This window comes from Hypomesus nipponensis, chromosome 14 (assembly GCF_054491055.1).
Source record: "Hypomesus nipponensis isolate SF chromosome 14, ASM5449105v1, whole genome shotgun sequence".
Lineage (NCBI taxonomy): Eukaryota > Metazoa > Chordata > Actinopteri > Osmeriformes > Osmeridae > Hypomesus > Hypomesus nipponensis.
In genome coordinates this window covers 18,488,400-18,515,303 of record NC_140374.1, presented here as the reverse complement: position 1 = coordinate 18,515,303, position 26,904 = coordinate 18,488,400, and the positions used below count along the sequence as shown (strand labels likewise).

The following is a 26,904-nucleotide window of genomic DNA, read 5'->3' as shown; positions in this document are numbered from 1 at the left end:
ACTACGGAATTTACAGCAAGGTTTTTCTGGTTTGTTGAGAAGTTATAGGCAGGCGCAGGCCCAAAGAGACTTGAAGGTGGACAACGAAAACACACAAGCAACACAACAGAAATGCGATTGTAGTTGTTTATTGCAATGTGTCCTTTACAGCACGCTTTGCTATCAATGAAACACACACACATACACACACACACATCCAGGCATGTAGTATGTAGTCATCAAAGGTTGTATTCTCTTGAATCCAGCAAGGATTCTGTGTGGTCATCTGACTCCTGTGAAAACAGTTGGCTGTTTATGTCTAGTGAACATGTCTAGTGAACAATGGTGGTCAGCATTTGTAACTTCATGATTGTATGTTTGTAGGAGTGGACACTTTGTTGGATCCTACCTACATGTAGGTGGGGCGAATATCTTTTTTTTTTCAAACATTTATGTTGTTATATTGAAATATTTACTGACCGCTTCAGCCTCTCCTGTTCGCATGCCTGTTCTGAAGTTCATGTGTGGTCGATCCATGTGTGCTTAGACTTGCCTGAGAGAGGCGGCTGTAAGTCTGGCTGGTGGGATCTCCGTAGCGGCGCAGGCCTCTCCAGGACAGGAACAGTGTATACACTGATGCCACCAGGCACTGCACCGTGAAGGCTATAGAGCTGCCTTTTGCCACATTCGAACCAGTGCGCTGAAAGAGGGACAGGCATGATGATGACGTCACTCACTCGGTGTGCAAATTACTCTGTGATGATGAATGACTGAATGGCTGTAGAATGTATCCTGGTGATGATTGGACCATGCAGAACAGTAGGTGGTCTGCGGCTGGATCGAGATTGTGACTCGTGAGTAGTTAGTTAGGGGGTCAGATGGCTGAGCGGTTAGGGAGTCGGGCTATTAATCAGAAGGTAGTTGGTTCGATTCCCGGCCGTGCCAAATGACGTTGTGTCCTTGGGCAAAGCACTTCACCCTAATTGCCTTGAGGAGAATGTCCCTGTACTTACTGTAAGTCGCTCTGGATCAGAGCGCCTGCTTAATGACTAAATGTACTAAATGTAAAATGTAGTTACCTGCTGATCTGTCAGAGCTCTGGGCTTTATCACGATAAGGCTGAAGGCTAGTAGGGTACAGGTCCCTATCAGAAGACTCAAGATGTTCAGGCCAATCATTGTAATGACCTGTTTAAACAAGGTGAGCTTAAAGTACACAAAACACATCACAGAAAGTGCCCTCTAAGGACAACACTAATTAACTCTTTCACCTAGAAACCGAAAGTTGGCCACTCACCTTGAGTTTATTTGGTTTTCTCCTCACTTCTATTGTCAGCCCCCCAGTGGCCACATACTGTAAAGACGAATTACAACACAAGTGCCACATGTTTATGGTTTGACCCCCAAAAATATGGATATGGTTAGCTTTGTTTTTACCTTGACATTTTTGCATTTCACTTATTTAGCAGACTGTTTTTATTCCAAGCAACAATATGTATGTTTGTCTAGAGCACTACAGTAAGTGTGCCAAGAGTACATCAGTCATTGTCACAGAGCTAACCCTAACCAGACCATCTACATTATACACTTACAAACATACTCGACCAGATCGGTGTCATCATGGTAACAGAGCAGCTGAACCGAACACAGGCATAGGTTACCGTGGTGAGGATGGTAGCCAGAGCACCAAAGACCTGCATCGCCTGATAGATGAAGAGTGTAACAAGGAGGGGGATAGTCAGAGTCTGTACAGTATGTGTTGGGATGTGCATTAGCACTGATCCTCTCATTCATGACTACATCACAACTCTCAGCTCTTGATCTAACCCCAATCATCAGTAGGTGGGTGTTAACAACCGTCCCAAACCAGCGGCCAATCCGGACATCCCTCAATGGCTCCTGGTTGGTAGTCACAGTAACAGGGTGGCCCATGCGGGCCGGGGGTCTTTCCTTAAAGAACACATGGTACAGCCCTTCCTGGAACATGTTCTGAGTCATCTGAGAGGAGAGCAGAAAGAATACAACAATACATTTTGAGCTACACCAGACTAGCAAGGATATTTTTTTTATTTAATAACAGTTAACCTTTAGGATAGATTAGACGTATGGGTATATGTATAGGTCAATAGGAACTCCTTTACTCTTTTCGATATCTCTCTCACACACACGCACACACTTTTATCCAAACTTGCCCCCTTACTTAATCAATTACTCATAACGTCTCAATCTTAGTTTCACTTTAAATACCTTGTCCAGTGTGTTACACCATGTCCGCAGTATTTCGAATCACCCTACTAACCCTGTCAGACAAGGGCAATAGGACATAAACACATGAAGACTGGCCGTCACTTCTTCACTGCGTATCCCTCTTCCGTCCCCGCGGGCCAAGATCTTTAGGGTCAAAGTTCGTCTCAGGCGTTGTTTCCAGACTGCTTGACAAGGCCCTCCTCCAAGCTGTTGTGATGTGTGTGTAGTAGGTAACCTGATTAGTCAGGGAGAAAGGTTTGAACTGAACACTGCCTCTCTCAAGCTGGAGTTTGTATTATTTGGGGTAATGTAAAAGATGTAAACATTTAATGTCATAAACTATGTTAAAAATGGAAAGGGAAGTTCTCTATTTATAACCTTCTGACCAATTTTGCCACAGAAAATGTTAAGGTTCAAAAGCTATTTTGGTTAAAAAAAGATTGTTAACTTAATATCTTGAACATGAAGCCTGAATGTTTTTCCTGTCATGTTGGGTAAAACATACATCGATATAGATCTTGCTGTAAGTCTGTCATGTCCTTAATCCATGTCCAAGGTACACTGGACGCTAGTTTCTCTTTCTTAAATGTCTTCCTCTTTTGCTGATATAATCTTTATCCATTCTCCCCCCTCTTTCACTCCCTCTCAGACTCACATTCTCTGTCCCCCTCTTTCAGTCCTGAAGGATAGTGGTTAATGGTTTACCCAGAGACGGTCCCCTTCTCTGGATGAGTGGAGTGTATACACAACCAAAACGTCACCCTAGTTTACCCTTCCTGAAGAGGTCATTGTTTAAATAACGGATATTTTAAAAGCAAAGATTTTATGTCATAAATTATATTTCACATTGAAGGGGAATTTCTCTATACTTGCACTTATACCTATGTTGACCTGTATTTTTGATCCTAAATGAAATTACACCCTCAGACTCTTGTCCTTATCTCTTATTTGAAAAGAATGGTGGTTAATGGTTTACCCCAAAACAGTCCCCTCCCCTAAATGACTGTAGACATAGACCACAACCAAAACGGCATCATAGTTTACCGTAACTCACAACAGGAGCCAATACAAATGCCGGCTTTCATTAATCGACTACGTCGATCACATCAGACCAAAGCATTATCAAACACTTTTAAAGGAATACGTGAAATGTTGCAATTGACAAGTCCTCTGTGCGGTCTGACCCTTCTCGTTTTGCAGGTGAGCAAAGATGTTTCCATTAGAGCAGCGTAGTCAACCATTAACAAAGGGCATTATTGAGCTACAGTAATATACATTTTGAAAGTTGAAAAATACACAACTGTTGAAACAGTAACTTGTTTGTAAAAAAGGTAAATGGTCAAACTTCTTAATGAGAGTGTGTGAGTGTCCTGGGAGCATGCATGTACTGTACATGTGTCAGGACTGTTCCAGGTGTTCATCCCAGCAGGCCTGGATGGGTATAAGGAACCACATCCCCTGGGTTGTCATAGGAACCAGTCTGGAGAGGTGCACACCATGCCGAAGGTGAGGGGAATCTTCTACACATCCCATGTCGCGATGTTATGTTTTCATTTAGCAGACTCACAGAAGGGGGATTTTAACCTGCAACATCTAGATCAGCTGTCAGATCCTCTCCCTCTGAACCCTACCGCTATACTCACCCCTGTGATATAGTGTGGTTTACTGGCACGCTCCATCCTCTCCTATTCTACAGTACCGTCAGGGAGAATTCTCCTCAGCTCTGCCTTTGCTGAAGATCCGACAACCTCTCCCAGCACAGAGAAGGAAAAAGAGGGCGTGGGTCATGCCGCCAATCAACATAGCAGAGAATGGCAGGGGCCCCTTTCCCAACCAAATGTTCAAGGTGTGTGTCACCAGTAGCATTTGCACTTGAGTGTGTTGCAGCTTTTAAGTGTGTGTGTACAGTTTGTGTGTGTGTTTGCCTTCAGATACGCTCCAGTTACAATGACGATGTGAAGATGTACTATAAAATCACAGGCCCGGGGGCAGACCTGCCTCCTATTGGACGTTTCATTATCGAAAGGAACACCGGTTGGTTGTCTGTGACAGAACCCCTTGACAGAGAGCAACAAGCTCAGTATATTGTAAGTGACACCAGTGGCTGAATCAATTGTCACTTGAAACATGCTTTACCAATCTCAAGCTACACACCTATAGTGTCTCTGCTTCCTTTGGAAGTGAGCAGTTGTATTTGAAGTGTTTTCCTATGCAGATTGAAGCACAGGCAGAGGCTCGGGGATTTGGTATTGTAGAGAATCCTATGGAGATCGTCATCAACGTCCTGGACCAGAATGATAATAAACCAGAGTTTACCCAGAATCCCTTTCTGGGGCATGTCCCCGAGGACGCTCAGATAGGTATCCTTAAATTAACTCTCATAGCACAGCATGAAACACAGTCCCAAGTCATTCTTTACTGCCAGCTAAGGATTGCTTGTCTAGTTTTAGCTTTGAATTTATGGCTTGTAAAGTAGGTCTTCATGTTCTGCAAGTGTTGCACCTTGTGTGTTCAGGGTCTGAGTTTATGAAGGTTAATGCCACGGACAAAGACCAGCCTGGCCAGATAAGCTCTGACCTCCGCTACAGCATCCGCAGCCAGGATCCTCCTACACCCAGTGACCTGTTCTTCATCAACCCCTTCACTGGAGGCATCCAGGTGGCTGCCGCTGGATTGGACAGAGAGGTGTGTGTGTGTGTGTGTGTGGGTGTTTGTGCGTGAGGGGGTCCTGTATCTGTGTGTTTGTGAGCATGCATGTGTGTGTGTGACTCCTCCACCTCTACATCCTCAGAGGCAGCAGCAGTACAAACTGGTGGTAGAGGCAGCAGACAACGCAGGGGCAGGTCTGACAGGCACCAGTCAGGTTCTGATCGCCGTGGAAGACAGCAATGACAACGCACCAAAGTTTACCCAGAACACGGTAAGAATGCGATAAGATCTGCCACGTTTTACTGAAGTCTCTGTTTCTGTGCCGCCGGGGTCAACACATGACTTTGTCTCTATCTCTCTGTTCAAGTACACTGGGTCCATCTCAGAGAACCAGCAGGGGGTGGTGGTGGTCAAGATGGAGGTAAGGGATGAGGACCAGATCCACACCCCATGCTGGAGGAGTAGATTCAGAATCATACAAGGGGACAGTGACCACCTTTTCAGCATCTCCACAGGGCCCAGTGGGGACCAGGGAATCCTCGCTACAGCAAAGGTGCTACTAAGGATATACAAGACTCATTGCTCACGGGACTAAGAATAAACCGGATCAAAAGCCACGAGACAGATTCGCTTCAAGTTCAATTGATCCTCTCCTTCTCTCCCCCCTGTCCTGCAGGAGCTGGACTATGAGGCTTGTCCTCTGTACACTCTGCTGGTGGTGGTGGAGAACGAGGTGGTGTTCTCCAGGCCTGTGTCCACCTCCACAGCTACAGTCACGGTGAGGGTGGAGGACAGGAACGAGGCCCCGGTCTTCAGGCCTTCAGAGATGGTCGTGTCTGTGTCTGAGGACCTGCCACTGGACAGTGACCTGGTGCTCTACACAGCCTCGGACCCAGACCTGGACATGAATCAAACCGTCACGTAGGCAAACTCACAGGGACACAATCTCCACATAAAAATCGTTGCTGTCCATAGGGAAAGTGTATTGATATGAATCATCCAATTAAATGTGTGAGCGGGTTGTTTGCTGTACGTGTGTCTAGGTATCAGTTGGAGAGTGACCATGCTGGCTGGTTGAGTCTCAATGAGAGCACAGGACTGCTGGTGGTCAGAAGTTCCCTGGACAGAGAATCTCCGTTTATTATTGATGGCAAATACACTGTCCTCATTCTGGCCGTTGACAATGGTATAATAACTGAGATAGGTTTTTCTTAACAATTTAATGTACAGTCATAGATTAATTCCTGAGGAACCAGTTTTACCCCCAATCTAAGCTGTTAAAAGTCTCCAATCCACTTGCACTTGACTGCCTGTCTCTCTCTTTGTCTTTCTATGTACATTTACATTTAGTCATTTAGCAGACGCTCTTATCCAGAGCGACTTAAAGTATGTACAGGGACATTCTCCCTGAGGCAAGTAGGGTGAAGTGCTTTGCGCAAGGACACAACGTCTCCTGATTAATAGCCCGACTCCCTAACCGCTCAGCCATCTGCCCCCCAGCGGAGGCCCCAGCCACAGGGACAGGAACTCTGGTGATTGAAGTGGAGGATGTGAACGACAACGTCCCAACGGTCGACCAGAGACACATGGTGTTCTGCAGCAGCCAGTCACAGCCCCTAGAGCTCCCCATCAGAGACCCAGATGGGCCAGGCTTCTCCCAGCCCTTCACAGCTCAGCTGCTAGGAGACTCCCTGAAACACTGGGACATCCACATGAATGACTCCAGTAGGACCGGGATGGTTTTGAAAGGATTAGCTGTGCTTTGTCTTTTTAAACTGATCCGTGTCTGATGTTTGTTTTGTTTTTTTTACTACCTGTTTTTCCTCTCGTCAATGTCATCGTGGTGTGTTGTAGAGACAGCCATCCTACTGAGTGTGAGTACTGGACTGAGGATGGGGGAGCATGAGGTGAACCTACGTGTTAGCGACAGTGCTGGTCTCTATCAGGACATCTCGCTGCAAGCTCAGGTCAGCCATTCTCAACCCACACCAGATTTGTTACTTTGGGACGGGGGAATCAAATTGTGTCAAATCCTAATCTTTACTGGTTGGAAAATGATACTTGTGGTGTAGGTTTGTGACTGCACAGGAAGTGATCTCATTTGCCTTGAGAAGTCGGTCGCCTTCGGCATGAGTGAGGCCATGTGGATCTTGGGAGGTGTCTTGGCTTTGCTTTGTGAGTGATAAAAACAACCTAGTTACAATAAGTATCATCCTCTCTACTTCAGTCGGCTAGTTACAATCGAAAAATGTGAGTGTTAATATTGAACTATTTAGCTGGTGTGTGTGTGTGACTGTGTGTGACGGTCTGTGTGTCAGTGTTGCTGTTGTTGTTGCTGCTGCTTTTCCTGAGGAAGAGTGGTTCAGGGGAGAAAGCAGTCCTGTTGCAAGAAGAGGACGACCCTGTCAGGGGCAACATTTACTGCTACGATGAGGAGGGGGGAGGGGAGGAGGACCAGGTGAGTGGGGGGTGAGAGGTGGGGTGCTGGGTAAGGGAATGGGGGTGAGGGTATGGTCAGACGAAGGGGGATGAGAAGAATCCGCCATGGTCAAGTGTAATGTTGCAGCTGCTTTTCTGATTTCTTCCCCCCCACAAGGAATATGACCACAGACTGCTCCGCGGTGGTTTTGCTAACCGGCCCTTGTTGATCACTGTGGTCCCGCCCCTCTCTTGTGCTCCCACCTACCGGCCCAGACCTGCCGACCAGCATGACATCGGAGAGTTCATTGATGACGTAAACATCTAACATTGTTATTTTATGAAGCTGATTCCATTATTCATAGTATTGCACCACCTCTCACTGTTTTCCCAAGACCTTGTAACAGAACCTCTTCTGTTCTCCTCAGAACCTGCAGGTCACTGACGGGGACCCCACGGCCCTGCCCTACGACTGTCTCCTGGTGTTTAACTACGAGGGGGGGGCGCGGCCTCGGAGGGGGGCTCCCTCAGCTCTCTCACCTCCTGTAGCTCAGAGGAGGAGCAAGACTACCAGAGGCTGGCCCACTGGGGGCCACCCTTCAGCAGGCTGGCTCTCATGTATAACGGGGAGGGCCTGGAGGACCATGACTGAGCTCCACTGGGGCCGACCTGAAGATGCCTGTGGACGTAACAGTGAAGACACACATCCATCTTCCAGTCCCGGGTCAATTTGTGGTCAGTTCACTTTCTGTAGGACTCAGCTTTAGTGTTGTTTACCATGGCTGATGCACTGTTAGGTAGGACAGGCTCCACTGACTCTACACAATAAAACAACGAGGTAAACATCCAAACATTGCATAATGCAAGGACTATCGTATGCCCCACTCAATAAAACAGCCCATCTATGAAAAATGATTGTGTACGTGCATACCCGTAGCAGATACATAACCAATGTCAATATACAAATAAAAATAATCTTTATTATTTAGTCTTTAATCAATGGATTTTATAAAATAGCCAAACGAGGGAATAATTGTATGAGTGATAAAATCACAATCTATTGAATTATAACAAGTATTTCGCCCCACAACAAACCACTAACAATAGACAGATGCGTCAATTACAAGGAAAATACAACAATGGACGGCTTCATCTGCATTTAACTCTAAAGTGAATAAATTAAAAAGTATATTTATGATGCAGAATATAATACATTATAAAAACAATAACTGACGCACTTTTTGTGGATTGTCTAAAGCCATTTCTTGAAAAAGATATGTTCTGAAACATAAAAATATTTTTTTATTATTTCCTACATACAAGATGACCTATGAGAATAAAGTGAGGTTGTGCAACATGTCGATTAAAATTGACCTTTAAAATCACGAAGTGTCCGGCAAAGTAACATGAACTGCAGAATCCTGATCTGTGTCAGATTAAAAGGATCGCAATCGGCAAGAAGAAATATCCAGAATTATTTTAATGGACATTTTTGAGATTATCCCAATAATGAGGTAGCCTCTTTAAATACGTGTCCGGTGTATGCAATCCATATGGTAGATGTGACACCACTAATCTGCTTGACTCAAGAGAGAAAGTACGTCTGTCAGTAAGACAGTGAGAGTTTGCCTGTTAACTATGTTGAGTCTTGATCAGGTCAAAGTTCAGGTACACCACGGTGCCTGTTAACGATGGTAAGTCTTGATCAGGTCAGAGTTCAGGTACACCACGGTGGCTGTGATGTCATCCCTGTACATGCGCGCCAGGTCCTCCGGTAGTGCCAACATGGCGGCCAGCCTCTCCTGGCTCAGCTCTCCATACTCCCCCGTGCCCAAGGCATGCCTGATGAGGTGTGTGGCAGCGTTGGGATCTGGAGAGGGGTTGGCATGAGCGAGCCGTCTCTGCAGGAGCTCATGCATCCGGCCCAGGTTCAGCTGCCTCTCGCTGGCAGACACTGGAGCCTGGCAAGGAGACACAAAACAGTATGTATGGGGAGTCAGGTGGCTGAGCGGTTAGGGAATCGGGATAGTAATCAGAAGGTTGCTGGATCGATTCCCCGCCGTGCATCGATTCCGATCGATTCCCTATTGTGTCCTCGGGCAAGGCACTTCCCCCTAATTGCCTCAGGGGAATGTCCCTGTACTTACTGTAAGTCGCTCCGGATAAGAGCGTCTGCTAAATAACTAAATGTATGTGAACACATGCATTTCTGTACACACTCAATACACACAGTTCCCTCATTTAAGACCTTGACTTGGCAGCTCCGGGCCCTTTCAAATCCTAACCTGTAGGTGGATCCCACTCAGGTGTTCCCCGACCAGACGGACCGCCTCCTCGTTTCCCATTTCATCCCACAGCCCGTCAGAGCCCAGGATCAAAAAGCGGTCCTGAGGCCGCAGCTTGTGATAGACCAGTTCAGGAGCAACATCCAAGTAAGGAGGGGTAAGATAGTTGGGTGGGGTGTACTGGTACAGGTTGAGAGAGTCCAGGTCCACTCCGGACTCCAGGCTGTCTAGAACGCTCTGCTGCAGCTCACGGCTCCACTTAAACCTGACATCACCAAAAGCACGGAGGGGCATCAGGACCTGAGGAGCAGAAATAACGTTCAAGTATAAAGAATGGCTCAACAGACACGTTAGGTACACGGTCGAAAAGTTTGAAATCAACAAATCAGGGTCCAGTGTTTCTACGCATTCAGTGACATACTCCCAGCAGTCTGTCGTCCATGACAACCGTGTCCCTCTCTGAGGGGGGGTGTTGGGCCCGGATCCGCTTCATCTCAGACTGGTTCTGGGAGTTGTGGTCAAAAGATAGGGGCAGTGCGCTCCAGGACCCGTCGGTCTCCTGCACCCCCAGCACTGCCCGGGAATCCCCCGCATTGGCCACATGGACGCCCTCAGGCCCCACGTGAGCAACACACGCAGTGCAGCCAGCAAACGCTACCTGGAGGAAGACACGGATCGGAACAGAATGGTTTTCAGAATGGGATGGCGTGAGGAAAAGAAAGCCCTGGACGTCTCAGCATGGTTTAGATGTGTAGCCTGTTACTGTACTTGTATGGCTGTGCTTCTCATGAGGTCACTGGATAAAGGGACCTGGGCCTCCAGGGATATATCTGTGTCCAGGCGCTTGAAGGCATGGGCCAGGGCATCAGGGGGGCTGGACAAGGTGGGGGAGGGGGGGGGGGGTAAGGACAGACTTTACATGGAAGAAAAACAACTGAAATGAAGATTCCCCCCCCAAAAGAGAAGCAATAATGGAACTACACGACACCATACTTTTTAGGGGGAGAGAAAGATAGAAACACACCTCATGCCGTCGCCGTGTTCCTCGCTGTCCAGCAGCTCCTGCCAGTAGACTCTGAGGTGGTCGACGTAGAGCGAGGCAGACTCGCGGTAGTTGTAGTCGCTGTGGTGTTTGTACCACTGCAGGATGGGAGGCAGGGGCCGGCCCTGCTCCACACAGCGCTCCAGCTCCTCCAGGCCACGCTGAGACATCATGGCTACAGCCACGTAGTACAGCAGACGCTCGCTGACCGCCTGGGCACATGCCCAGCCCCCGTGGCCGTCAAACACTCCAAACAGCATTCCTTTAGTCTGGGGAATGTGGTGGGGAGGGGGGGGGGCACAGATTCAACAATGTACCGAGTTCACGGGGAGAGGGTTGTGGGATATCTAAAGGGGTGTGTATGGGATAGAGAGGCAGGATGAGGGGGAGGAGAGCTGGGGAACATTTACATTTAGTCATTTAGCTGACGCTCTTATCCAGAGCAACTTACAGTAAGTACAGGGACATTCCCCCCCGAGGCAAGTAGGGTGAAGTGCCTTGCCCAAGGACACAACATCATTTTTCACGGACGGGAATCAAACCGGCAAACTTCTGATTGATGGCCCGATTCCCTAACCGCTCAGCCATCTGAGGATGAGTCTCATACCTGTAAGCAGGTGGCAGTGCTGCGGCGGTCCTCGTTGGGCGTGTTGGCTGGCAGCTGGTTGCTGTCAAACTTCCTCACAGCGCTAAGACCCCTCCCATCGAACTCAGGAACACTCACAGACTGCAACACAGTCAAATGTGACTCCATAAACAGTGACTAAAACCCAAATTAAAATACTGCTCCAAGTTCTGAACAGTTTTTGTTTTGTCTTTGTGAAGGGTAAATTACATCACAGATTAAAATGTGCTGAGGTTCATGTAGCAGCATATAGAATGATTATTTCCCATAAACAATATGATACCTGCTCATTGGTTCTTAAAATGCTGTTAATCTGGACCCTGTTGTGCTGGAAATCCATATCCTGCCGTGTTGAGAGAAGCCTTTGAGTTTGAAAGTCAATGCCAGCCAGGGACCTGGGACTAGAACCTTGGCTGCCAAAGCGTCCTACATGAGAACATGCCCTGGAGGAGAGGCAGATAGTCTGGGCTAAAGGCCACCAAGATGCGGATGGCAAGCAGTGGCCATAATGGTGACACTACAGGGAGAGGAAAAGTATTGTTTTCAGTTACGGAAAATAGTCATTGTACTATTTTAAATGTTAATCTCTTAGAAAATACCCACCAGCGGAGAGTGTGTCCGTGTGCATCTTGTGGTTCTGTGTAGGATGCGGGCACACGCATGACCAGACATATCTCAGATGAGTGCAGGAACAGTGGCTACTTCTGTTTATTCAGACTTGAAGTTCCTGGATTCAAGACGTCCATTAAAGATCAGTTTAGACTATTATAATGCAAGCCCTGCACAGTTCGATTTAGCATAAACTAACAGTAGCTCGCCTGCATGTCCGGTCCCGTAGGCTTTATTGTTTTAGCTAGTTTTAACAGTTATGTAATAAAAACAAATCATAAGTAAAGAATGTAGCTCTAACCTGGCTTGGTAATACATAATATGTTCAGCTAGCCACTACTAGAGATGGTCGTTCCTCTAGCCTTACTAATTTGCACTGAAGATACAGTTTATGATGATCCTAACGATGTTAGCTAAACTAAGTTACGTTAGCATAGCTATAGTGTCAGTGCAATTCACGGAAATTGCTAGCAAGCAGCCTACCTACCCATATGATGTTCAGTAGCAGCTAGTACACAGTTCAGATAGTCCAGCTAGTATCTATGGTATCTACCAACGTTTGACAAATATACCGGCCAGGACTGAGAACGACAACCAGACGTCACTTCCAGCTGTCGGAGCTCTTCACTTACCATGGCTAAAACTTTTGAGTGGAGCGACACTCACAGGTCACGAGGGGCCTTGCAATTCACTTTGGAAAACAGCGCGAGATAAATATTTCCATAACCCTGTCCCGACACCTGCCGTAGACATCACCTCAGCGGCATACTGAAGTGAGAAATTATCCCCAAAATATTGATTAAATTATATATATGTTTGAATCCAATGATAGACTTTACAAATGTATGATTTGATTAGCTAGCTATGAGTTTGTCATCTTGGAGAATTTATTGACAAGATGAATGTGAGGTCCGAGCGAGGACAACTTAAACTAGCTGTTCCCCACTTTAGCCAGCTTGATAGTTTGCTGGTGGACACCTCAACCTCAACACCCGAATCTTGCTAACTATGTCCACGTTTACTTCCTTGAAAAATTACAGGCTGAGGCTTTGAGAGGGATGGATGACACCAGCAAAAGTAATCGGAATGGTGAGTGTTTTAGATAGCTAGTTAGCAGGTATGACCTAAGGTTACAGCTGTGTGACCTTTCAGTATAACTTTTGGATTGGCCTTCTTTTGGGGGATTGTGTTTTGTCTTTAAAATATGTAATCTCTTACAGCCACCAAAACAGATCTGACTCTGTTGCTGGAATGTCTGAAGTATCAGATGGATTGGCCAGATTCACAGAAACAAGCTCTGCTCACTATCTACTCAATCTGTCAACAGAGAGGTTTGACACACATGAACAGTAGCACACACTCAACATTTTTTAGCTGGCTAGTAGCTGCTTATGTTATTTGGTTTTCTGTGTCCATCCCTTTCTCTCTCTCTCTCTCTCTCTCTCTCTCTCTCTGTCTCTCTCTCTCTCTCTCTCTCTCTCTCTCTTGCTCTCTCTCGCTCTCTCTCTCGCTCTCTCTCTCTCTCTCTCTCTCTCTTGCTCTCTCTCTCTCGCTCTCTCTCTCTCTCTCTTGCTCTCTCTCGCTCTCTCGCTCTCTCTCTTGCTCTCTCACTCTCTCTCTCGCTCTCTCTCTCTCTCTCTCTCTTGCTCTCTCTCGCTCTCTCGCTCTCTCTCTCGCTCTCTCTCTCGCTCTCTCTCTCTCTGTCTTGCTCTCTCTCTCTCGCTCTCTCTCGCTCTCTCTCTCGCTCTCTCTCTCTCTCTCTCTCTCTCTCTCTCTCTTTATCCATCCATCAATCCATCCATGTCAAGAGGAGAATGTGGACCTGTTCAGAAACATGGGAGGAGTGTTGTTTGTGTACAACCTCTCAGAGTCCAGTGCTCACTGTGAGGTCAAGGAGACAGCCCTCTTCACTCTGGGAATGCTCGCAGAGAACAATGGTGTGTTTGTTTTATTTGTTAGTTTTGTCGAGCTATTGGTATTGTTGAGACTTCCAATGGACACCCCCTCCTAACTGCTCTTGTGTTGGCAGTGTACTGTAAACAAGCTCTGTGCAGAAAAGAGACTTTCTCAGACCTGGCTGACTGTCTGACACGGGACTGTCCCCTCACGCTGAAGAGAGTGTCTGTTTATCTGCTCTCTGTACTGGTTGCCAACAACAGTAAGATCAACTGGTCATCCTATTCCATTTCTCAGTGTGCGAGATGCAAGTCTATATATTGCTGATGGCATCTGTGAATCTCACTGGCTCCTGTTGTGTTCTTCTGGGCTATAGGGTCAGGGCAGACCTTCGCGCAGTCCAGCGGCTGCCTGGACATTCTGCTGGACCTTTTCAGGTAAACGCCAGAACACCTCCCTCAGTCCCAAGATCTCTGTCGTCTCAAAGAGTGTGCTCTTCACCGCTGGGTCCCCTGAGCTCTTTTCTGAGGAGTTCCCCGTGTTTGTGAATGGTTCCTCTGCTCAACACAGGACCCGTTTCCCTCTCTCCAGCGAGGCCTCAGCAGAGCCTGCCAACATTTCTCAGCTCCACCAGCTGTGGAAGTCTGTGTCCAGTGCCCTCTGTGGCTGTGTCAACAACCCTCAGAACGGTATGAAGTCTAGTCTGTCTGGTTCTATGTGGTACTAGTACCGTGGATATATGACCCTTTCCCTAGTGTGTATAAAAAAAAGACACTCATTTGACTGGAGTATTATGTTGTGGAAGATGAAACAACTTAGGAAAGTGGACTGACTCAATTTTTTTCAACCCCTTCCCCCATCAGAGGAGAGTCAGATGATCTGTGTATCAGCATTTCCTCAGATCCGAGTCTGGCTGCAGCAGATGGCTCTCCCCCGCACTGAGTTGGTACAGCCCATCTGCTTTTTCATAACCATGACGGTCTCTAACAACAGTGAGTATGAGAGGGGGGGGAATAGGGAAATACCGAATGTAAACAGTACAGTATCGAATGATGGCTCTCATTACAACAACTTACTTCCCCACCACTCTAACTGTCTCTTTTTCTCTTTACTTCTTCAGATTTGGCTCAGGAGAATTTTTCATCAATGGGGGGTTTGGAAACTCTGACTCTCACACTAATTCGAGTATCCTCTAATGCGACCCAAAGCCCACTTGCCTGTGAGCTGTCCTGTATAATGGCCAAGACCCTGTCAGCCTGTATAAGTGACAACCGTGAGTCCTACAGCAACACACAACACCAACACACACCAACACACACCAACACACACCAACACACACCAACACACACCAACATACACCAACACACACCAACACAGGCCACACATGGCATGTGACACCTCACTTGACACATTCCCTCATATCTTCTCCTTTGTCTCTCTGGGTTCCTCTTTCTTCCTCTCCAAACCGCTCTCTCTTCTTCCGTTTGTGTAGCCGCCCTGGCTTCAATCTTAGCTCAGCACCATGTGGTGGAACAGCTCCTCCCCCTGTTGACCAGCCCCAACGTGGACCCCAGAGACCAGCTGTCTGTCATCCTCGCCCTGGGACACTGCACTGAAGCCTGTGGTATGACCAGGCGTGTTTGTGTGCAATTTGCCTATCTTCTCACTTCCTGGCAGGGCTCCTATGGATATGGAAAACCTGGTCAAGTCAGGCCTTTCCGTGTAGGAATCTATACCGCTTTTGTTTTCGCATTTACACTCACGCTGGTGCAATCACACCTGCTCGGAGTTGTACTTAAGGCGTTTAACGCTCGCTTTTAGAATGCACATCCAGAAATGTGGGGTTTTCGGTCGTGGAAACTAGGTTTCAAGCCTTGTTCGATCTATTGCTCAAAAGGAACCCCCTGTGTCAGTAAGTGTTCCCCCTCTGCAGAGGAGCACCAGTCTCAGCTGGTGCAGTGTGGGGGGCTGTCTGTCATCATCTCCGTGCTCACTGACGCTCACAACGAGGAAGTGAGGAAAGCTGCCACCTTCCTGCTGCACACCTGCAAACAAGCCAGTGAGAAGACACACACACACACACACACACACTCTTAGGCAATCACAGACAGAATAGACTTGTACTAAGGTCATTCCACCACACTTGAGTCTTTTATCGGTTGAACGGCAGGATTGCGTAACTGTTACCATACTAAGGAATTCTGTCCCTCTGTTCTGTAGCAATTTCCCTCAGAGGGCCCGCCCTGGGGCAAGCTCAGGGCCAGGCTAGGCAGGGCCCGGCTGGGCAGGGCCAGGCTGGGCAAGTGGACACTCCTGAGGACCGGGAAGCCTGTTGGAGATCAGCCAGAGAGATGCTGCACAAAATCAAGCAGTTTGAGAGAGAGCAGCCCAAGGTGACTTCATCAGCATCAATTAGACAGATCCCTTTTCTAAAGACCTACCTCGCACACTGAGTGTATCCTGTTTGTGTTTCTCGTTTGCGTCAGAGGAGGTATGTGGAAGACAGGGAGACCCCGGAACAACAAACCCTCAAACAATGGTTGGCGGACGCTATACCTTCACCCCTCTCCCCTCCCTTAATGTCCCACCCTGCCCCCGTGCCTCAGTGGGTGGGGAGAGCCCAAGGGGGGGAGCCCGGAAGGGGAAAGAGGAACCACAGAGAGAGGGAACGGGGGAGGCGTGCTGAGCGGACGCCCGTCCCGACCACCGAGGAGCGGAGCGACGAGGAAGGAGGAGGGAGAAAGAGAGGAAAGAGGAGGTCTGAGGAGAGAAGGGAAGAGATGACTCCCTGTGGGCCCATGCCGGAGAGGAGAGGAAGGCCGGACCGAAGAGAAGACCAGCGAGAGGGGAGACAACAGCACGGAGTCACAGAACCCAACTCCGTGGTAAGTGCGCCGCGTCGGCCCTTCGTCGGCCCACCCCACTTCCTGGTAAAGCCACGCTTTGCACAACCTTGTCTTATAACACACGGATATAATTGTCCTTTTGCGTCGGTCGTTCTGTTTTGTTATGACAGAAGTGGGTCAGGAGGCAGATTTTCCATGCCGGGGAGGAACCACATGAAGCCCTCAGCAAGGAGCGAGGGAGGGCCCATACACACTCCCACTCGAGCCAAAGGAGAGAAAACGACTCTGGGCTCCCAGTCACATCCGCTCAGACCGAGGCTCAGACCGAGGCCGGGGCACGGGCGGAGAGGCCCACGGAGCGAGACACGCACAGAGGGAAGGAGAGGGGCCAAGGCTGTGGGCGGGAGAGGCCAAGCTCGTACCCGCACGCTGGCGCAACGGGAGAGCAGGTCAAACACTCGGCGCCTCGCGTGCGCACGCACGCCCCGGCGGAGCATTATGGGATGGCTGAGCCGACACGTACGCATGCCACGTCGGCCCCCGCTGCCCACGCCGCAGCTGGTTACCCAGGGCAACCTCCTGTGGACAGGGAGGAGCGCTGCTCCGTCTGCAGGGGGACGGGATCAGTCGTCACCTCCACCTCCCCGCCACTGGAGGGAGCCAGAAAAACAGACATGGACAGGTCAGCGCTGCCCCCTTTCAGCTCCTCACAGAAATACACGTCCTGGAAGTCGACCAGCTGTATACTCTGGAACCATCATGGCCTTCCCAAAGAGATACTGCCACGTGCCACTTTGTAGTCCAGCTCATGTTTGTGGGAGTCCTGTTGCCGCTATCTCACACATCTGTCTCCCTCCCCTCCCACCCCTCCCCCACATCACCCCTTTCAGCCTGGTGTTCAAGCTGCCACTCCCTGCTCAGCCCAGGGCACCTCCTCGCCCCAAGAACTGGATCGACGACGAAGGTAGGTAGGAAACATGGGAGTGAACAGGTTTGTTATTCACGGCAGCTTGCTGTGCACAGGAGGGCTCTGTACAGTATGCACAGTACAGGAGGCTGATAAGATTGGCGGGATTGAATATACCCACCTAGTTAGCAGTTGAGTAAGCTTGCCGCTCTCTATCTCTCTCACGCACGCACACTATCTCTCTTTCAGATGTTCTGTCCTTGTGTTCAGAGCTGCTGGACAGCGAGATCAATAAGATCCTGGAGACCCCACAGCCCGCCCACAAGCCCTCGACACATCGCTGCTCAGGTAGTAGAAGGGTGTGTTATGTGTGCTGACATGTAGTTCTGACGTGTGTGTCGTGGTTGGCTCCTCCAGGCTGTGTGCTGAGATGTAGTTCTGATGTGTGTGTGTGTGTGTGTGTGTCGTGGCCCCTTCAGGCTGCGTGCTGAGGTTCTCTGAGGTGAGCAGTAGGACGTTCCCTGGCCTCCAGCGCTCCTGTCACCACAGTTGTGACCTGCACGCAGCCCTGCTGGAGGCTAGCGACAGGTACAGACGGCACCTCCACCGCGGCCTTCCCAAGACAGGCAGGCAGGAACACGCACCCACAGCAGCACCAAGACGGAGAGACACACTCCGCCACTGGGATCACTGCACAGGTTCTGACTCTCATGCAGATCTAATATGTCTCTCTCTCTCACACCCCCCCACACACACACACACACACACACACGCTCACACACTCACACAATGCCCCTGAAAGTCAGTGATGTGCGTGGTGTTCTTCCAGACATCCGCCTGACCCCCATCCGGATAGGAGGCCTGCAGAAGAGCCTGTCCACCCAGGGAGGAGAGCACAGGGCTGGACGCTACAGCCGTAAGAGTCCCCTGCTCAGTCCTGGATGGGCCTGGAGCTCCATAACATGTCATGATGTAACAGTGTAACACGATGTAACAGTGTGGGGTGCCGTCGTGAGATGTTATTCCATGCTGAAAGTGTTGGAAATATGACGTGTAAACAATTATGTTCACTGGGGCAGCTTAAGGACGGACGACCTCGAGCCATAGAGAACGAGAAATCTCAACGAGACGCTTCTGACCTTCTCTCCTCACACTCCCCCTCCTTCTTTCTCTCTCTCTCACACTCCTTTTCTCTCTTATTTTGGATCTCTGTTTTTTTTCTGTCACAGACATCCGACTCACTCCGTTGAAAAAGCCTGTTCCCTCTGATGGTAAGTCCAGTTGAACAGATCTGTATTTGGGGTTTTCGCGTTTTAGGGTCTTAGTGGTGTGTATATGGGAGGGAGGGAGGGAGGGAGGGAGGGAGGGAGGGAGGGAGGGAGGGAGGGAGGGAGGGAGGGAGGGAGGGAGGGAGGGAGGGAGGGAGGGAGGGAGGGAGGGAGGGAGGGGGGGGGGGTGGGAGGGAGAGGGGGGGGGGGTGGAGGGAGGGAGGGAGGGCTGCCGTGGGACCCTTCCTCTCCTGTGTGTCGTTGGCAGTAGATCTGCCGGGGAGCTGCAGGAATGTTGAACTGGAGCCAGAGTTCTCACAGCGCAGGCCAGAGCTGGTCTCTGCGAGGGCAGCACAGCTGTACAGAGCCATGTCACACCCAGTCCACTGTGGGCTTATCAGAACTCTGCTGAGGGCAAGCAGCCGTAAACTGGGGGGGGGGGGGGGGGGGGTTTGTGCTCTGATGCTGACAGAGTTGTGAGTGAGGCAGTGAAGCGCTAAGCTACTCTACTAGTTCTCTCCTTCAGCCCTGCTATATACATGTGTGTGACCCCTGAAAGGCCTGGGCTGTAGCTTAGCTCTGGACTGATGATATCAGGCCTTGGGTCACCTTTGCTATTCTCCGCTAGCTGTAGACTTTGAGTGTTACTTTCCCAAAATGGCTGAGGGTTTCTCATTTTGCCCCCCCCCCCTTTTTTTCCCCCCTGACATCTACAAACTCCTCCTCTGGTTTTCTGTTCACTCACTCAGCCCTTCTCACTTACTCTCTTATTTTCTCCTCCTCAGACACACACACTCAGTGACTGTGTTTTGTCGGCCTCTGTGTGCGCCTACTTTCATTCTCTTAAGATTTACAGTGACTCTCCCTCCCTCTCTCGGCCTCCTTCGACTCCCTTTCACACCCATTGTCTGAAATACGACACCCTCTTTTCCGTCTGTCTGTCTCTCTTGCTCTTTTCCATCCAGACTGTCCGTCGCCCTATGAGCTGCTCCCTACCCCCTCTCTTTCTCTCTCTCTGTGTCTCTCTTTCTTCCTCTCTTTCTCTCTCTTTCTCTGTCTTTCTCTCTTTCTCGCTCTCTTTCTCGCTCTCTTTCTCGCTCCTTTTCTCTCTCACGCCACTGTCTATCCCATTCCCTCTCCTCTGTCTCTGTCCAGTACAACCCCACCCCTCTCTCTCTCTCTCTCTCTCTCTCTCTCTCTCTCTCTCTCTCTCTCTCTTTCTGTTTCGCTCCCTCCCTCTTTCTGGGCAGTAGCAATAGAAGCAAGAGACGCGCTCTTATCCTTCCTCTATTGTTCTGTTGGGGGGCAGCTGTATTAGGCGTGACGGGTGACGTCATATCACTCCAGTGAAGAAGAGAATGAGGGGCGACGGGGAGAAAAGAGGGCTTGTCTCTCCTCCCGTCTGATTGTCTCTGTTTAGAGACATACACTGAGGAAACCACTGATCTTTGTTAACAGTCGGCCGTGTAACATCTGGCTTTTTCTCTCTCTCCGTCTCTCTCTCTCTCTCTCTCTCTCTCTCCGTCTCTCTCTCTCTCTCTCTCTCTCTCTCTCTCTCTCTCTCTCTCTCTCTCTCTCTCTCTCTCTCTCTCTCTCTCTCTCCGTCTCTCTCTCTCTCTCTCTCTCTCTCTCTCTCCGTCTCTCTCTCTCTCTCTCTCTCTCTCTCTCTCTCTCTCTCTCTCTCTCTCACACAGACAAAGTGGCCCACATGCATGCACACACACATACACACTCATGTTCTGTGGTGTCCACACCAGACCAGAAGACACATCATGGTGGGAGCAGTGCCATTGATGAACAGCAGACCCATCTGTCTATGCAAGAACGCCCTATGACTGTAAGATGTGTGTGTGTCCTTGCATGCATGTGTGTATGTACAATCCACTCTCTTCAACAGAAACATTCTTCTGGAAAAGCAGACGCAGTATTAGTCGTGGCCTCTGAGGCGTCTTGGTTTCGCGGGGAGGGCCGATTGGCCCCCTCTTCGTTCTGGTCTGTCGTCCTGTTGAATGCTGAGAATGTTTCCAAATCTGCCGCTCTGAGCTGAGGTTAATGCATGGAACAGAGTGCACAATATGCATAGATTACAGAGCTGCCTGTGGTCTAGGATCCAGGCGATGTAACACAGGAGAAGAAACGAGGTCGACAGTGTGTGGGAGACTGTCTGTGTTGTAGACTATAAACACGTCGTTTTCATCATTTGTACAAGGGGAGATGAGGTTTCCCTGTCCACTTCTCTCAGTCTTGTTTGGTTCCTCTCTGTCGTTCTTCGTCTGTCTTCCTTCAGAAGAGAGAAAGGAAGAACTTCTCCCATGAAGAGGTGTGTTATCTGCTATCAGGAGTCAAGAAGTTTGGTCCTTCCTGGAATTCCATTTTGTGGGCATATCCCTTCCATCCTGGACGCAACAATGTGGATCTTGCCATGAAACACAGACGCCTACAGATAGTACGTATGTTTTTTAGTTTTTTATGACATTGCTATTATCAAAACAAATCGATATGCCATTTGCACTTGTTCAACCCTTTTGTCTATTTTCTTCCAGAAAGGTCGGGTGCAGGATGTGACCTACCCACGAGATCCTGGAGCAACACATTCAGAACTGCCCTCCCTCAGAAACCTGCAGTCATGCACAAAGGACACTTCATCTAGTGTGCAACTTTTTACCCATTGTAAATGATCCACAGTACAGTACCTTGGTTAGTTCTTTGTTTATTGTTTTATTAACAGCAGTAAAGAGCCTGTCACAAACGTTTTGTTTATTAGTAAGCTTGGGGTTATGTCAGTTCTGGCACAAATATATTGTGTCCTGTGCTTATCCTACCTTATAATACCTATAGATTAGAATAGTTTTTTTTGCAATGTGGGGATTCTTGTCATGACACATTGCACAATGTCTGTTGAGGTTCTTTAGTTTAAATAAAACATGTTTGTTGGTATATATTATCAGATCATCAGTTGGTTTTACACTTCTCACATAATTATACATTTATTAAGTATAGTATTTATAATTCTAGTATCCCTGAAACAGATGCTCTACATCAGTGGAAAACTTTCCCCACTCCATTATTCACCATAGTAACACATACACAACAATATGTACAGCCCTCTCCACTGCATGTGTAGGTATTGTGAGAGTATCATTTCACATAAATAGGAACTATATTCAGATTTAACGGGTACAGAATATGATGCAAATCATTCTGGATCACAGAGTGGACAGGAAATAACCATGGGTTTGGATGTAGTATACTCGAGCAACACTGGAAAAACTGGCCTTTGTTGCTGTGCAGAGTTGATCTAAATCCTACACAATCTCATCCATGCAGTAGAAAATGCAGACTTGGATCAGTGTGTTTGTATAGGGTGTGTATTTTAACTCTGTGTACCATATCCATTGACGGTGTGTCAGTGTACTGTCATAGTAGCTGCCTCACAGATGGTGGTAGTTACTATATATGAGAGAGAGTGCAGATAGAAAACCAAGCTACATTTTTCCCTTTAACTTTGAATCTACCTCCAAAATGTACCATTCCTCTTGAGTGAGGCACTTCTTGGAGATACAGAGGCAGAGTCTTTGTAAACGTGGGGGAGAGAGTATTGGTGTGTGAGATTTATGGGAAGAGCAGATTTCACATGCACTGTAGCACAGTCACACTAGAGACTTCTGACCCGGACCCCCTGAAAACCCCCTTCCTTTGGAAAGAATGCAGCCCCCGCCCCCCCTCCTCCTCCTCCCCTCACCCCCACATTCATCTGCCAATTCAGTCTGTAAGAAGGCTCTTGTGTGCACAATGTATGTTCCGCATTGGTGTGGGCAGGAATGTTGAGTTCCCCGTGTGTGCACGCACATGTATGTGAACGTGAACATCCTAAGCACACACACACACATTTGTGTGTGTGGGTTGAAATTGTGTTATGTAAGAGAGCGAAAGGGTGTCCGTCTGGTAAAAGGGATCCATGTGTGCCTGAATAAAAAGGCCTAGGGTGAGTAAACTCTCATAGGAACAGGAAATACTTGGGCCTGGAAATCTGCCGATTTCTTATTGACTCTGAACGAACCATTAACTTGTGATAAAAGGCTTAAAAGCTTCAGCTGACATTGTAGATTTCGGACCAAATTGGCCACAGGTTTCAATAACAGCATCAATTCACTGTACAATATCTTAGCACTTCCTTACCCTCTTAACTGAAGAATGTTTGTTTTCTTGTTTTTTTCTCTTAATACATGTGTCATGAACAACAAAGAATCCGTGAAGTGGAACAACTCTTATTTTATTTTCACGACCAAGCCATCACTTACTTTACATTCCTCACCACTTTTCACCAACGAGAAAATAGAATAAGGTCACTTCCTCAATTTCACAGAGTTAGAGAAGAATACAAGAGAAAGAGAGAGTCCAAGCACGAGAGTATCATAGCATATAGGCCAATTCAGACGTAGTTACAATTCATCAGGCGTATATACCAAGGCAAACATCTTGTCTTTTCATACATTGTTAACTGGACACTTGTGTTCTGCTATGCAGTGTTATGTCTATATGGCTCAAAGGTTGACTGGTCTTCTGCTCTCCCTCTTCTGCCCTGCCAGTGGCTGTTACCTTCACCAGAGATCCCTTTATTAACCTACAGTCATAGAAGGCATTGACATAGAAGTATTAACTTGTCTTAAACCAATAGCGGGGTGCTACACGCCTACATCACTGTCTCCTCAAGAAGCTGGTTGTTTATTTCCCTTTAGCCTTTTAAGACGAACATTAAAGTACTAGTTTCATTGTTGTTGGTTCTCCTTCACAGCGTCTTCAGATTGATCGTCATTGTCCTTTTCCCCCTCCTGTTTGTTGTTTTGCGTTTTGCTTCCGCCTCAGTTGGCTCACATCAGCTCATTGGAGGGGCTGCCGTCAGCGATGGGAATGTCGTCTGGGATGCCGATGTCGTTGGCCAGGAGGTCATTGACGAGATCATTTCCTGTCACGTCTAAGTGCTTTAGGAGTCCGCTGTCACCAACTTCGGTGTTGATATCAAACAGGAGCTGCTCTACATTCTCAGCTCCGCCGACACACTCCTGCTCAAGTGGCTTCTCCAGAGATTCCCAGGATTCCTTAGGATCTTCAGGGACAGGAATGGAATTCACTGCAGCCTCAATGCTGTCGAGGCATTCCTCTTCCCCCGGGAGATCTGTGGGCACATCAGGATAGGCTGGCTCTGGGCTGTGGGCGTGGTCTGAGGCTGGGGAGGGAGAAGCATCGAGCAGCTGTGGAGTGATCTCTGGGACTGCCAGGTCTACCAAGGGGTCTGAGGAGAAGAGAGGCTCTGACAGGACTGGCTCGGGGAGAAGCTCCTGGGTGAGGAGCTCTGGAACTGCTTCTGGCTCTGGAACAGACACTGGCTCTGCGACAGGCTCTGGGAGTGGTTCTGGTTCTGCGACAGGCTCTGGAACTGGTTCTGGCTCTGTAACAGGTTCTGGGAGTGGTTCTGGTACTACAACAGGCTCTGGGACTGGTTCGGGAACCTTGCTGAGTGAGACCAGGGGTTCTGGTTCTGGCTGGGTTGGGGGTGGCGGGGCAGGTTCTTCCACGAGCTCAGCCTCGACCTTTGCCACTGGCTCCGGGGTGAGATCTACCAGTGGGGCTGAAGCAACTGGGGCCTCTGGCTCGGGCAGCTTGGGCTCAGGCTCTACCTTTGCGACTGGCTCTGGTACTGATTCGACTACAGGTTCGGCAATGGCTGCCGCCACTGGCTCCTCAATGGGGGTTGCCGGTGGCCCGGCTTCCTGGACCTCCTGAGTCACTGGGGCCTCCTCTGCCTGGGGGGCCACTGGCTCATCTGCAGCCTTCTCCTCTGCCTGGGGGGCCACTGGCTCATCTGCAGCCTTCTCCTCTGCTGCTGGGGCCTCACCTCCGTTAGCGGGGCCGTCCCTTCTCCTGCTGAACCTGTTTCCCATGGCAACACCTGAGGAGGGGGGGAGAGGGGGTGGGGGAGAATATTTAACTTATGTTAACGCCAGTTACTGAGGTGGGAGGAATTGTATATGCAACAGTTAAGGCACACACAATAGGGTCCCCATGACACACCTGTGTGTGTTTGGTCCTTTAGGGCCTTACTGGATTGATTGAGACACCCAACCTCAAAATAAGGTGGCTATGCTATACTATTATTTAAAATTTAGAAAATATGGATTTTGTATTCATCAAGAAGAAACAGGTTTTCCACAATTCTGTATTTGGTTACATTGCATCATACATAAGAATCATACATAAGTCAAATTTCACTGTGTTGACCCTGATTGGTTTTACTAAGCCGCTATACAGTATTGTTTTTCATTGCTTATTACTGACATGTAAACAAAGGCTTCCAAAAAAAAACACAAAAAATGAACACACTGTTCCATATGCCTCAAAGAGTAGGAGGAGACTTCCAAAAGTGGTTTATCAACTTCAAGGATCAAGGTGTCCATAGACAGGATTATGCAACCAACCATGGGGAACTTGACTGCCTGTGTTCCATAGTGTCCAACGTCTGCTAGAACAAAATGTTTCTAAAGACCAAGAGTTAAAGTAGTGTATCAATAACAGCCCCTTGTTACCAACTGACAGAAGGAAAGATTTTAAGAGTAACCAAGTAGCCATATGCAAGCTTAATTTTAAAAGGCAAGAACTATCCAATGAAATATTAGAAAGTCATGACATCGTCATTTGTGGGGTAGATTTGTCTAAACATGTCCAATTATTGTGTCAATATGTCTAACAAGTCTTATTAAATGCCAACAAGGCGCACTGAGGATCTATGCATTAGAACATAATGTTCTCTTCCCGAACGGGTATCACGTGTTCTCTATACTATTGAAGCCCGAAGTGGGCGCGCCGCGCTGCAAGCGCACGTGCGTGATATGTACATGTTCATGGGGTACGCGGGTGCATGCGACCATAAATCAAACCCGCTGCAGAGAAATTAAAGCTCACAATTCACAGCAAATTGCACGCGACTTTACACACTTCTTCCGGAGGCCAGGTTGGACTCCTGGACTCCGTTCACGAATCTCCAACTTAAATTGTTTTTTAAATAAAATATGAAATCTAGTCTTTCGAATTTAGTTAGATTTTCTCACTGAAGCGCACAGTAAAAAAAAAAAACTGGGGATTAAGAAATGAATAATATTCGAGTTTTCTTCCAAAGTTAATTAACCACACCTTCCAGCTGCCGTCCATTAGGAGCAACACGAGTCACCCACAGATAACAGATGACTCCGGACACCTCATTAAAGTATCACAAACAGTGACATCCCCGGCTAGAGGAACGCATTAATTGCTGTTAATTGGTGTTTGAATGAGCACACAATATGTACGCGTATGAGATTAAATTGATCGGAGAAAGAACAAAGAAGCCCTTGGAGGCGACCCCGCCTCCCTATCGTGCTGAACAAGCTGGAACAGCCTTTGGTAAATCAGACCCATTAGATAAAACGATGAATCAGAAACATATAAAATCTTATCATTGAGAGCGTATAAAGACAATTGAAGAGAATGAAGCAACCAACCGTATTATCCTATTTGCAGTGGAATAAAAAGCGAGTTGAGCTGTGAAAGAGGGCGAGAGTCGGGAGGTCTTCTTGTGCTCTCACTACTTGGCGAGGCACGCACGAATTGACAGAGCGCGCGACAGGGAAAGGGAGAGAGGGGGGGGGCGGCCATCGTAAAAGCGACTGAGGTTGTGTCTTTGGATAAGCGCGCCCCTCTCGCTCGTGCACCTTTTGCTGAGGAGGTGGGTAGACCCGGATAGTTTACTGCACAATCCCAATCATCCGAACAGGCTTCCTCCGCTCTCCCTCGACTATGCATTTTGTGTGTAACTTCCCCAACCATTTTTTCGTCTGGACAGTCGATTGAGTTTCATATGACTGTCAAGACAAAACAATGTGAGCACTCAATTTAAACTTTGGCCATCAAGCTAAGGGTTCATTTTCGTAACGTAGGCTATTTATTTTGTGTTGCCGATCATCCTGCTTTGAGAAAGTGATTTAACATATTTGGACGGTTGCACCATAGTTTACATCCTACAAAAAGCCATGTGTCTAGATGTGCAATATTATGTAACATTCCTGCCTACATAGATTGTTGACACACTTAAATCTCCACG

The 26,904-nt window shown here is 48.3% G+C and overlaps 5 protein-coding genes across 9 annotated transcripts; 2 read left to right on the top strand and 3 right to left on the bottom strand.

Moving 5' to 3' along the window:
• Positions 1-118: 118 nt before the first annotated feature.
• tmem253 (transmembrane protein 253) lies at positions 119-2,843 on the bottom strand. Its single transcript, XM_084672797.1, has 8 exons — positions 2,731-2,843; positions 2,226-2,460; positions 1,806-1,976; positions 1,571-1,681; positions 1,276-1,332; positions 1,059-1,166; positions 533-679; positions 119-272 (listed from the first exon to the last, which is right to left on the bottom strand). Exons 3-8 carry the CDS (start codon positions 1,974-1,976, stop codon positions 219-221), a joined length of 648 nt encoding a protein of 215 aa, XP_084528923.1. The 5' UTR covers positions 2,226-2,460; positions 2,731-2,843; the 3' UTR covers positions 119-218.
• Positions 2,844-4,751: 1,908 nt separating this feature from the next.
• Positions 4,752-8,048, top strand: LOC146258964 (cadherin-1). Its single transcript, XM_084671867.1, is given in 12 exon segments — positions 4,752-4,910; positions 5,017-5,145; positions 5,242-5,427; positions 5,551-5,795; positions 5,918-6,060; positions 6,375-6,599; positions 6,729-6,841; positions 6,947-7,049; positions 7,193-7,332; positions 7,471-7,608; positions 7,721-7,798; positions 7,801-8,048. Coding segments are annotated over 12 exon segments (1,803 nt in total). The 3' UTR covers positions 7,945-8,048.
• A 204-nt stretch (positions 8,049-8,252) lies between these two features.
• pdp2 (putative pyruvate dehydrogenase phosphatase isoenzyme 2) lies at positions 8,253-12,491 on the bottom strand. The gene is made up of 9 exons (XM_084671685.1): positions 12,341-12,491; positions 11,848-11,971; positions 11,528-11,761; positions 11,227-11,346; positions 10,602-10,888; positions 10,346-10,451; positions 9,999-10,235; positions 9,578-9,877; positions 8,253-9,253 (listed from the first exon to the last, which is right to left on the bottom strand). Exons 2-9 carry the CDS (start codon positions 11,914-11,916, stop codon positions 8,978-8,980), a joined length of 1,629 nt encoding a protein of 542 aa, XP_084527811.1. The 5' UTR covers positions 11,917-11,971; positions 12,341-12,491; the 3' UTR covers positions 8,253-8,977.
• Positions 12,492-12,505: 14 nt separating this feature from the next.
• On the top strand, positions 12,506-21,707 carry terb1 (telomere repeat binding bouquet formation protein 1). Of its 5 annotated transcripts, none has more exons than XM_084671683.1 (22): positions 12,512-12,626; positions 12,894-12,942; positions 13,074-13,184; positions 13,662-13,790; positions 13,883-14,011; positions 14,126-14,186; positions 14,320-14,438; positions 14,613-14,741; positions 14,870-15,022; positions 15,242-15,373; positions 15,683-15,808; positions 15,970-16,142; positions 16,236-16,634; positions 16,766-17,277; positions 17,486-17,559; positions 17,752-17,850; positions 17,982-18,200; positions 18,332-18,418; positions 18,732-18,773; positions 20,465-20,607; positions 21,058-21,220; positions 21,314-21,707. In XM_084671683.1, exons 2-22 carry the CDS (start codon positions 12,912-12,914, stop codon positions 21,418-21,420), a joined length of 3,138 nt encoding a protein of 1,045 aa, XP_084527809.1. In that variant the 5' UTR covers positions 12,512-12,626; positions 12,894-12,911; the 3' UTR covers positions 21,421-21,707. The 5 variants fall into 5 exon arrangements, with proteins under 5 accessions (XP_084527810.1, XP_084527809.1, XP_084527808.1 ...); XM_084671682.1 differs by having other exon boundaries at positions 12,517-12,626; positions 14,341-14,438; positions 21,058-21,216; XM_084671680.1 differs by having other exon boundaries at positions 12,517-12,626; positions 16,769-17,277; positions 21,058-21,216.
• A 1,315-nt stretch (positions 21,708-23,022) lies between these two features.
• Positions 23,023-26,452, bottom strand: LOC146258961 (uncharacterized). Its single transcript, XM_084671686.1, has 2 exons — positions 26,306-26,452; positions 23,023-24,720 (listed from the first exon to the last, which is right to left on the bottom strand). Exon 2 carries the CDS (start codon positions 24,710-24,712, stop codon positions 23,642-23,644), a length of 1,071 nt encoding a protein of 356 aa, XP_084527812.1. The 5' UTR covers positions 24,713-24,720; positions 26,306-26,452; the 3' UTR covers positions 23,023-23,641.
• Positions 26,453-26,904: the final 452 nt, after the last annotated feature.